Genomic DNA, 12,300 nt, shown 5'->3' on the forward strand with positions numbered 1-12,300 from the left:
GGGGGGGGATACCATAGACTGAAGTAATTGTTCTTTTTTTTGCAATTAAAATAATTCAAAGGATTTCCATCTTTGATAGCGTTCCCTCTGAATATGAGGGAAAGGATAGCTTCTTATGTACTTTAGTTTTATTAATATATTATTAAATTTTCACTGATATGCTACGAAACCTTATTCTCAAGAATCACAAATCGAAAAAAAATATTAAGGATTTATCCTGTGATGTAAAAAAAAAAATGAGATGACTGACGATTTTTGAAATAGAATTGTGATCAGTTTCTGTACTCTCACGAAATATTTTAATCAGAGAAAGTGCCTGACATTCTGAATTACACAAATTATCGATAACAGACAGGGTAATGAATTTTCGAATTGAGAGTGACAGTATAAAATAGTGATTGTAAATAAACGTGGCAAAGGTTTTGTTATATAAATGTAGTTGGAGGCATTAATTGAGACAATAAAAATTGCATAAATCGGATTCTGAAAAGAAAAGTTTTTCCGTAAAAATTAGAAATCGATAAAAAAAAAAAAAGCAAACTAATGCTTCTTGATTTAAATGAATGTATAATCCTCCCAAAAAAAACTTGCAATGGAGTGTTGAAATTTATTTTCAACATTCTAACCTGTAAAAAAGTGTTATTTTTCTCAATGTACTTTAATTTTTTGTTTTTGCCCTTTTATATTAGTTTTTCGGTGGGGCATTGGGCCCATGTCCGGGAGGTCGTGAGTTCGATTTCCGCCGACCGAAGACTTCCCATGTGCAAAATGGTGACTTTATTGGGTCTCAAAAGTTCCCATAACAAATTAATACCTCTGGGTGTACTGGATCGGAGATTGATCGTGCTCTGGTTCAGGTTAAAATTGCGCTCTACGGATGGATGCTGTGTAAATGTGTCTTCCCTGTGAAACGGGCAGTGACGTATGTATGTTGTTTCCGGTTCATCAGCAAGGATGTTTCCAAGACCGGCGCCAATTCGCGATCGCATCATTCGAATATGCCATCTTGGGAGAAGACCGGTTCCATGTCCTCCTCTTTTCAGTTGTATGGGAATGCACTACGAGATTTTTTCGTATTTAAATGTCAGAAATATTTTCTAAAATTTCTACAACGCTTTCTTTCAGAACCAGAACTATGTTAAATGTAGGTTTCAGTTCCACAATGCTTCCTCACTTATAAGTTTTTAATCTATTTGAAAATCTGGACAGAAATTAATTAACTTTCTTTTCCTATGAATATCCATACGCTCAGTGCTGTCAAAAATACGATCCCAACTCTAGTTTCTAGCAGATGAAAACTTTTGATTGATTTGTATATTTTTTTTTAGTATTTTTTTTTAAATCTAAAATAGCTTATAATTAATAAAGTTTGTCCATATTTCGGTAAAATTGATGATTGAACGACTTCAGAGTTGCGGCATTCGAATGCAGCACGAATAAACTCTGAGTGACTGTTTTTATTAAAATGAAATATTTAGTAGTTTAAAGATGGCATCACGTCTCATGACGCTTTATTTATATTATTTGTTTTCCTCAGCGCTGAGTTTTGTTCTCGGTTTAGACGGTGAAGTGAACAAGCCGTATACAATAATATATAGTATAAAACTATAAATTGCACGAAACAATTTTAATTTTGTATATTTGTAAGATCATTTATTAAATAATGTGCTGATTTTCTGTTTACATTGTTTCTTACATTTGTGCCTTATAGTTGAATTTAAGTTGTGAATATTAACAATAGATCAATATTTTTTTTAACTATATAACTCCAAAGCATCTATTTTCTTAGCGTTTTCTGTACCTTAAACTTTACTGATCATGATTTCTTTAAACTTTATTCTTATATTTTTATTTAACATTTATTTTTACTGTTTTACTCATCTTTCTTGTTTAAAATGTTAAAAGTATGACTCTCTCCCTTGCAACCGAAAAGAATTAGATAGGAAAATCAATATTTAAGGAACATTTCTGATGCACTAACAGTAATAATCGGAAGAAATATCTCTTTTAGTAATATATTTTTTGTATTCTAAAATTTTAGAAACAGTACTTTGTAACTTTGCATCTGATGTCTGCCAGAGTTTTTATTTTTTAAAAACACATGAAAAACTGTTTAAGAAAGGACATTTTTGTATTGGATCCTAAAAGCACCAACTGCAATGCCAAAGTGTTCCGGTCCTAAACTTTTATTCCTGATGTATTTATTTATTGTGGTTTGCCCGAAAGTGGCTAGATACAGATTTTGTCCTTTGATTTGCCCCATTCAGATCTTTTACGTATCAGTATCTGTTTGCTCCAACTACCACCACCTTTGGGTTTGTCTACATTTGCAATGTTTTTTTGTTTTTGTTTGTTGCAGTCTGTTGGCTCAAAAGTCTCAAAAAATTGACAATTATTTTAGTGTAGTTTCTAATATGGAAATCTCTCTAAAAAATATCCATTTGGTATAAACACATGTGTTCTTCCTCTTTTTCACATATAGGTATTTTTAATATATATATTCAAATTCTTTTGTGGGTGATCAATAATGGGTTAAGCTTCTTTAGCCTCAATAATTATTTTGCAATTTTTTATTATTTTTCCAAAATAGAGTAGATAATAATAAAGACTGTCTTTGTGTTTGATTTTTGGAAGAAAATGATCAACAAATGTTGAGTATACCTAGTTTCAAAGTTTTATGCAAGCAAGGCTGAATATAAGTTTTACAAGCCCCAAGGACAAACTTTTTTAGAGGCCTCTTCCTCTGAGTACTAAAAGCCTTATTTTCAGATTTTGTAGAATTTTTGAAGACCTTTTTCATGAAATTGTTTCTTTACATAGATTTAAAGAAATTCTCTGCAATTTTTTTGAAAAAATAAAAAAACTAAGTAATAATTACTATATTTTTTTAAGGAAATTTTGGTCAATCTCTGATTTTTTTTTGTATTTAAGTTCACTCTTTTTCCTTTATTGTATTTTACAACATTTATCAAAGGTATTTAAGTTTTTTTGATTTTAATAAGGTCTATCAGAAATAAGAAGGTTTTTAACAGAAAACATTGTTTTAATATTGTTTGTTTTTATAAACAGGGGTCTGTCTAGTTTTTTCTGAGAGGTACCTATTTTGCGAAAATTTAGACATAATTTGTGAAAATTAAAAATTATATTAAAAAATCAACACACAAAATATGATAAAAATATGGATTTATCGTTTCTTAAGGTATACAAAAATAAAATTTTATGAAAGAGTATTTTGTGAAACTGCCGTTTTTCCTAAAGTTGAATTTGTGAAGGTACCGCTAAACGGTAGTAAATTTGGCATGGACAGACCCCTGATAAATATGGTTAAAATATTTTTGTAAAAAAAATATGCCTGTTTTAAAAAATGTGAGAACTTGTCTAATTTAATGTCTGTTCTAGGTTTTATCATTGCTTTTTTTAACATGATAACAATTGTTACTCTGGGGTAGTTGTCATCAACCTTTGCAATGTTTAGTATATGATGCTTCCTTGAGCTACAGTATTTGACTCCTTCTCTTCAAATAAAAATGGCTTCTGAGGATGACGCTTCACAAATCTCGGAAGTAAATTCTGTTTCCGAGTCAAATGAGAATCAGAAAGATTATGATTCAGATTCATCTAATAAAGAAGAAAAAGAATCCAAAACAAGCAATGTAATTGACAAATCTGAGCCTCCTCAAAAACCACCAGAAACTATTCCTGCGAGGAGACCTGGTCGGAAACGTCGTGGTCAGATCTACGATAAAAATGATGATCCAGAGACAATAAAAGAAAAACGGAAAAAGCGGGCTGTGGAACTGAAATTAAAAAATTTGAAATGTAAGTTTTTTTTGTTATTTACTTTTTATAGGAGCATGTTATTATATTATTACTACTTTTGGCGGAACAGGGGGTTTTCAGGATTTAAACCAGTTGCCAATAAATTGGGAAAGAGATTAAATTTTTAGAAAACTCTCCCATAACTGATAAAAACATTATAAAATAAGCAAAATGCAAATAAATGTAAAAGTTTTGCTGTAAATATTTAAAAAAAATTGCAATGGTTTCCAGCTCTCATTGGTTCAATCTTTGTGTATTAAGCATACAATTGGGAGAAAACGTAAAAATATTTTATGCAAAAAAACTTTAGGAAAAAAAAGAAAAGTATAAAAAAATTTGTGAAAAAAATTTAAACTGTGAAGATAAAAGTTCAGATTTTAATTAAAACATAATAAATATGACATATGCTCAAAATTGTGCTTAAACTTATTTTAACAATTTTGTAAATGTTGCACACACTTTTTATAAATAGTTTATTGTTTATAATTTTTCTATTTTTATTGTCAAAAATTAAAAGTTAAATCCTTAAGAAATTTATAGATCAGAAAACCTAATCAGAAATATTTTCTGGCTGTGACAAGGACTAAATTATATATTTTACTTAGCTTTTTTTAAACAATTGGTGTGCTTTTTTTCAATCTTATTTTCCCTACTATAAATTGTTTTCCTAGTTATAGCTTCAAAACATTATTTTTTTATTTACTGGATATCTAATTTTGCCCCTGAATTCATATTTGTTGATCAAAAAATTAAAAAATTTAATTGTGAGAAATGTAAGAAAAAAATAAATAATAATAGTAATAATTTTTATTAATAATAATGTAAACCTTCATGATGGTGGTGTAAATGAAACGTCTAAAACAAACAGGAGAAAAATAACTTATAATTTATTTTTTTTTCATTTTTTCACCAACTTAAAAGATGTAGAGTATGATGTAAAAACTTTTACTTTTTGTTATCAGAATTTTGGTTGTGCTTTGATAGCAGTACTTCTCCTGTATTTCTGTTTATCTAAGTATGTGTATTAATCTGTATTGTTAACTTTTTTAAGTTAATTATCATTTGCTATTTTTTTATTTTTAATCTTCACATTATTTGTTCGATTTCTTTAGCTAAGCATCAGGAAAAAATTTCATGTGCAAAAGTATTTCGGAGGTAAATGGTTAATTTTAATTTTCAAATAATAATTTCCTGTTCCATAATAGATATATTGTTTCATATTCATAAATGTTTCTGTACTTTTACATTAGCATGCCACAAATAAATTCACAATGGTTTATTTTTATTTATGTCTCCATGACACCTGATGACTGAGTTGTAGTGCTTTGGTGCTCCCGTACCACATGTCCTGCATTCTATTCTCAAATGTGGGCAAAATTGACTCAGACTTTCATTTCTTCCGTGGATCAATAAAATGAGTACTGAGCATTCTTGAGGACTAAACATTGAGGCTTCTGAGCTCGGCTGACCACTGAGCCTGCTCTTGCCCCTTCTTGGGCTGTCACACCACTGGGTTTAGTTTATTTTTATTTATTTGTTTTTAATACAAAAAATGCCCATCACACCCTTCCTTTCCCAAAAACCGAAAAAATAAATAAAAACGTATTAGAGTGTATTTGTGCCCAACTAAGAGAATAGTACTAATGTTTCTATTTTAAACAGGAAGTAGGATAGTTATAGTTAAGTAGAAAAATAACTAGTGTACTTATAGTAATTCAGTTTGAGATTGTTCTTTTAATTTCAGGGACTCTAAATCAACCAGCAGATGTTAGTGGGAAACGGCAGAAAAAAGCCCCTCAAAGATTTGAGTTGGTTCCTGTTGATAAAAGAAAATCATGTATGGATGATTGTGAAGGATTTGGAGAACCTTTAGGCTGCATAAATTGGAGTAAGTTCATTTTATTTTTATTTGTTAATATGTATATATTTTTTGTGTTTTTATTGTTCCTATTTAACCTTTATCAACTGATAATTTTTATTTATTTACTAATAATTAGTGTTCACGCCAGTAAGGAAAATTTAGCAGTCCAAAAATTTAGTATGGAAATCAAACTTCAGAGAGAAAAAATTTGCAATAATTCATATTATGATGCACATCAAAAAATATTAATTGCCATCTATATAACTATAATTACTAAGTAGGTGCGTTACCTCATAATGATTGAAGATAAGTGTTTTTTTAAAATTAAGTGGAAAGATCCTAAAATAATAATAGTATAATAGACTAAATAAATAGACTAATTCAATATAGAGACTAAAATGCTGAAATCAAATAAATAAATAAATGAGAAAAACTGAGAACTAGCAAAATATTTCATTATAAAAAATTTATGAAATATTTTGCTAGTTCTCAGTTCAGAAATTATAAAATTCAAAGTAAAATTATAAAAGTCAATTCTAAAAGAGAAAAACACATTATTATATTGATGAGCAAATATATTGTTAATATTTGAATGCAGCAGTAAACATGTAAATTTGAAATTTCAACATTTAATATTAAAAAATTTTGTAAGAGACACTATCAGTTATTCCATTTGAGTACCACGCATTTGAGTTCTAGACCTAGACTGATAAAATTTGTACAATAATTTTTTTTAATTATTCGATGCAAAAAAACAATTTTTCGTTATTATTTTGTAGATTCCTAACATCTTTTAATAAGTTTGTTGCCCATGCATATGATTTTGTAGAACATTTGGTGACATTTCTTGCCATACTGTCATGGACCCAAATAATAATTTATTTATTTACTGATAATAGTTTTTATTATATTGTATTCTAATTGAATTGCATTTTTATTATTTTATTTTTATTTAAGTTTTCTTTAATTAAGATTAGAATTTAAAAAATACAAATTTGCATTTAATTTCAATGTTATGTTGGTATCAGGGCAGGACAAATTATGCGAAGAATAAATTTTCACCTTTTATAGGATGAAACTTTATTAAGCAATCATTAGGAGACATTATTATCTTTAATATTAGTAGACATCACTTTTTCATCACAGATTTTGACATTTGCTATAATTACAACATTATAATTTTTTATTTGCTTTAAAAAACGAAATTGTATATAAAAAGTATTTTACAAGTTTTTGATGGCGGTTTTTTTCCCTTATTCCTTTCTACCATTGCTAATAGTTTATATGCATATTTTAATAAGTATTAATAATAAGAAAGAATTAAATTATTTATGTTTAATATCCTTACATATAAATGTGTTATACCATATGAAAAATTAATATAACAAGAACAATATTCACTTACATTTTATATTCTTTTGTAAGTCTTGTTTTTTATTAATAAATTTAATATTTTTCTTTTGCATAATTTCTTTATTATAAAGGAGACAACTGAAATTTGTAGGCTGTCAGGAAAAATCTTTTTAGTTAAGTAAACCTTATATTATATGAAAGACAATTAAAATATTAAAGCTTTTTTTATGAAATTTAAAAAATTTTATCTGGAAAAAGTTGATCAGAAAATAAAATTTTATAGTTTTGAATGTCGCTTGCCCTTATCAATGATTTCTACTAAGCGCCTCAATTTATTGTTACCAACTCAGAAATTCTTCCTTCCAACAATGTTTAAGTAGTTGAAAGTAGTAACTATAAAAGTAAAATTATTTAGAAAACTTCACTGCAGTGTTGTCAAGTCTTCAACAAACATATATTTAGATTGTTTATGTTTATACACTTAGGTGGCCTTAATTGAATTGAATAATAATCATGAAATTTACAACCACCTTAAATTTGAAAGAAGAAAAAAAAAACTCTTGTTACAGGGAAGGAACTTGGCATCTATATGATTTAACATTGAAAGAATATAATCTATTTGACTATAGAAAAAAAAATAAGTTGAAGTGTGTGGAATGCTCAGAACATTTGCAGCACTGTCTATAAATACATCAGGTGTGTGAAAATTCTTAACTGGATGATCTAAATCACCACTTCATTCTTGGTGATATTGCTAAAACTAAGCAGAAAGAATTTCTTTCCTTGTTAAAGTAAACCAGAATTTTTGTTAATGGCATAAGTATTTAGAAATCTAATAACAAATTTTAGTTAAATCAATTTTTTTTATTTAAAGAATGTGATTCCCTCAATTAGTTATAACTGTTGAGACAAGATCTAATTTTTTGGCAACTTTCTTAAATTTCTTTTCCTCCTTTCAAATACGGGAAATCAACAACTTAGTAATCTCGATTAGTGGTTTTTCTTAAAAAATTTTTAGATTTTAAACTTCTTGTTCAGCCATTTAAATGCAATTTATAGAGTATAGAAAATTTTTTTCCTTATTTTTATTATTTTTAATGAACTCATTTAAAATTCACAAAAAGAATTAATCATTATTCTTCATGGTTCCACATTCAATATATTGTGCTTTCTTTATTTTAATCGTGTTTTGACATCACACTATCTGCTTTAATTATCACTAATTTTTGTAAAATTTTTTCAGTTCATACAAAATTACAAGTTGCTTCCATTTATACACTACGTTTACTTCATAGGACTATTTATCGCAAACAAGGAATGTTTTCAGTAAGTATCTTATTATTTGCATGTAAAATTTAATTTATTTATTGGGAAAGTGAACAAATTTAGTATTCAAATAAGAATTTTTTCAAGCAGTTTTCTTTTTTCTCATTTTAATTTATTAAAATCGAGTTTGTTCAACTTAATTATGGGTTATAAAGAGATTTTCGTTTAAAGAAGATATTTTAACCAATTAAATTTTTGAAAGAATGTGTGCTCTTTTAGTCATGTATAAAATTCTCTCTGATTTGTTTTCTTAGTCAACAATAAAAACAACAGAATTTTTGATGCTATTATGCCGCACATTCTTTTGATGTAGAGTTGTCATGTTTCATGTTTTTTGTATGCAAAAACAAAAAAAAAGAAAGAATACTAATCCGAGCCCAACAGCCATTAGCCTTTTGTAAATTAAGTCAGGAAGATGTGCTTTTGATTTGGCACCACAAGGGTAAGTGCGTCTTAGTTCACTCTTATCAAGTCATTAACAGATGACCCACGGCTAGATGGCAATACCACTCATTCGTGAGGCCACTTTCTCAATTTAGTCATAGATCAGAAGGAGAAAGAAATTTTCTCCAGATCCCTGTATCCATTTTACTGCTCAGCAGCAAACCACAAGTCTTTCAATTTCACAGATCTATGAGCACATGTATGGCTTGTACTCGGTGGATCTTAACGGCATCAAGGATCGAACTCCGGCTCCTCAGAAACGAAGTTCCGTTATCTAATCAAAATGTTTTATAAAAGTTTGGTATTCTTTTTTTGTTTGTTTTTCATATCTATTTGTGAATTCATTTTCTTTTTAAATAAAATTTGTTTTTTCTTTCTTTTTTATATCATTATGGTTTTGGTGATTAAAGTATGGTTTAAAAAAATAATATCACTTTACAATCATGTATTTTTAGGAGAAACTTATAAGAAAAACTGTTGGGAAATTCAGTGGTTTCCCTTTTGATGGAACTCATCCAGAAATGATGAAGAGAAGAGAACAGCTAGAAAAGTTAGTGTATTTAAAAGCTATTAAGTTTATATTTTTGATAATTATCTTGATTATGATTTGACAGTTTTATTGAACTCTTTTGATTTAACTCTTTGATTTAACTCCTTTGATTTAACAGTTAAGACATATAGTTATAGTAAGTTAGAGTTTATTTCCATGGTGTGTTATTTGATCAATTTGTTTATATGTGTTTTTTGAATGTGTAATATTACCATACTAATACAAATAAAAACAGCTTTATATGGCTTTTTTTAAATCCTAGAATGTTAACTGTTCTATTTTTAGTGGTTTGTAGTTTTCAAAACTGCACTCTCTGGTTTGATCTGTTGACAAAATTGCAAATTTTAAGCCAAAAAGAAAAATAAAGAAAAATACAACTCTTGACTGTCTTACTTTAGAATTCTGCCTTTTAGCCAGCATGTTTCTCACAATAAAATTATTTCTCTGTAGGAAAACTAAGTATAAAGGGAAATTTGCTCATAAATAGGAAGCCCTAGAGAATTAATTGTTGAAAGAGGAGTGTGCATTGTTTTACTGACAGTAAAATTATTAAATACTAAACCATTCTAATTTTAATTTTTTTCTGCTGATTAAGCCTTAGATTGTAATGTCTAAAAATGTATCTTCTCCTGCTGTTCTTAAAGTTAGTTAACTCCATTGTTATCAATAAAAAGTTGTGTACTGAGGAGACAATATATAAAATTGTTCAAATGCGAAATGGTTGAATTAAGTATGGTTATAAAATAAAGTAAGACATGAGTAAAATTTTTTTTAAAAAAACTGTTTGTTTAATATTCAAACAATAACTATTGTTATTGCTATTTAACTTCTTTGAGTAAGCTAACAGTATAAAATTTAAAGTTGAAATTCTGAAATTTTTTGAATAGAAATTTCATTCTTTGTCTGTTAACTACAAGGACATTCTATTTGCATATGTTACAATATCCTGCAAAAATTTTAATGTGATTTCTTTAGATACATTTTCCATACTGATTTAAAAACTTTCATGCTGATTCAAAAACTTTTACAATTTGCATTCAAAATTTCCTTTCAAATGGCAGTATTTCCTCTAAATGACAAGTAAGAAAATCTGCTTTCAGAGCTGGAAACTTTCCCCAAATTGTGCTCTAAGTCAACAGTTAAATGGTTAAAAGTGATAAATGCGAAATGCTCTCAGAGGTTTTAAACTTTTTTGTGTTACTGTGAGGAATTCTAGCGATATTTCCTCCTTTAGTTTTGTCTCTATAATTTTTTGTAATTGATTCAGTTTATAAAAAAGTTTAATTTCATTAAAATAAGTACATAGTATTTATATTTGCCAAAGTTTAACCATTTCTGGCATTTGTGCCATTAAACTTAGCATACAAGCAACCTAAATTTTATCAATGATCGAGGTAATACGAAAAATACGTGAGAATAATTTTAATTTTTTAAAAAAGCTATAAAAATAAACTTAAAAACAGTAATTGTAAAACTTAAAAACAGTTAACAGTTTTTAAAATAAAATATCCCTAAATGCAATATACCTTCATATGGTTCTTCCACTTAAATTTTAATACATGAAAAAATTTTAAAAAAGTTTTTTATACGTTCTAAATGAAGTAACCTTTCATTTTCTAACTATTTGGTTCTTTTTCTTTTGACATAATTATTTTAAATGCTTAAAAATGTTATCTGTGTATAAGCAATATGTTCATTACATTTTCTTCAATTTTTATTTTACAATATTTGGTGTTGATGAATTACCTGTTCATTGTCTTTTATTTGAGATTTAAATTAATTTGAATTTTATAACACTTTGTAGAGCTAATGCTAGTTCACTTGGGCATCTGTGTGACTTGTTAGCTCTTCATCGAGCCAGTAAGGAAGTAATGATAGATCGGATCATTGGATTTTTATTGAAACCAAATCGAGAAAGTGTAGAGGAATATATGAAAGGTATTTTTTTAAAATGTTTTTAATTTTTTCATTAATACTTATAAACAATGTCTCTTTACCAGCTAATATTATATTTTATAAATATTTGTTAATTTATTTTTATAATTAAGGTGTTTTTTTTTTCATTATGTGATAATCTGATATTTATATTTAGTTGCCATGGCTGGGAAAATGCAACAGTCAAGTCTGAATATAGGAAAAGCAATGTGCCAATCCTTGAGAGTTATTCAGGTAATCATTTGTTAGTCATTAAGTGATTTACTGCAATTATTTATTTAAAAGTGATTGTTCTTTTTAGTGGCAATGAAATTAAAGTGAGCATTTTATTTATCAGGTTTTGTGTCTTAATGTATCATTTAATTTTATGAATTAAGATACGAATTGAAATTATTTGAAATAAAGAAAAGGGAAGAAAAATTATTAGATTTAGACATTTCAAGGAGCAGTGTGCAATATTTCAGTAAGATTAGTGTGTTAATTTTTAAGAAATTGTGTCCAAAATACTTTTTTTCTTCTAAGGACACTCTGAAAATCAGTTCTCTACTGTTGAATTTTCTAAATGTTTAGAAGAAATTTTTTTTAAATATTGTTCAAATATCGTTTTTTTATTAAAAAGATTTAAAGAAAATTTTCAAAACCCATGTAAGGAAATTTTGAGTAGTGTGAAAAACTTAAAATAAATAATAAAAAAATCTGCAAGTTTATTACTACATTTTCATATTTACTAATTACTAACAAAAAAATTAATAAACGAAAAAACTGCTGACTTTTTTTTTAAAAGCATTGCAATATGCAGAGGAAAAATTTTATGTATCTTTTTTTCTTACCCTTTGAATTCAATTGTATAAAAGATCTCTTTCTTAAAATAAAAGATTTCTTTAGCTTTTTTTTCCTTATAATATATACAAATGAAAAAAAATCATATTTCAAAGCTTAATGTAACAACCTTAAGTCATTCAATATTTTATATCCATTTTACTTATGAAAAAATCAATTTAGGAACTCCAAT

At 27.3% G+C, this 12,300-nt stretch overlaps 1 protein-coding gene across 2 annotated transcripts in view; it reads left to right on the plus strand.

Annotated features, from left to right (window-relative positions):
• The first annotated feature begins 1,508 nt into the window (after positions 1-1,508).
• The window catches only part of LOC107446081 (uncharacterized), a 33,363-nt gene continuing 22,571 nt past the window's right edge, over positions 1,509-12,300 (plus strand). For both annotated transcript variants that reach the window (XM_016060641.4, XM_016060624.4), the window contains exons 1-7: positions 1,509-1,643; positions 3,400-3,819; positions 5,564-5,707; positions 8,277-8,359; positions 9,259-9,353; positions 11,158-11,291; positions 11,446-11,522. In XM_016060641.4, the coding sequence (XP_015916127.2) occupies positions 3,528-3,819; positions 5,564-5,707; positions 8,277-8,359; positions 9,259-9,353; positions 11,158-11,291; positions 11,446-11,522 (825 nt within the window). In that variant the 5' untranslated portion in view covers positions 1,509-1,643; positions 3,400-3,527. The remainder of the gene's footprint in view (positions 1,644-3,399; positions 3,820-5,563; positions 5,708-8,276; positions 8,360-9,258; positions 9,354-11,157; positions 11,292-11,445; positions 11,523-12,300) is intronic.

Source organism: Parasteatoda tepidariorum, chromosome 6 (assembly GCF_982258835.1).
Source record: "Parasteatoda tepidariorum strain Cologne lab strain chromosome 6, Ptep-v5.0, whole genome shotgun sequence".
NCBI lineage: Eukaryota > Metazoa > Arthropoda > Arachnida > Araneae > Theridiidae > Parasteatoda > Parasteatoda tepidariorum.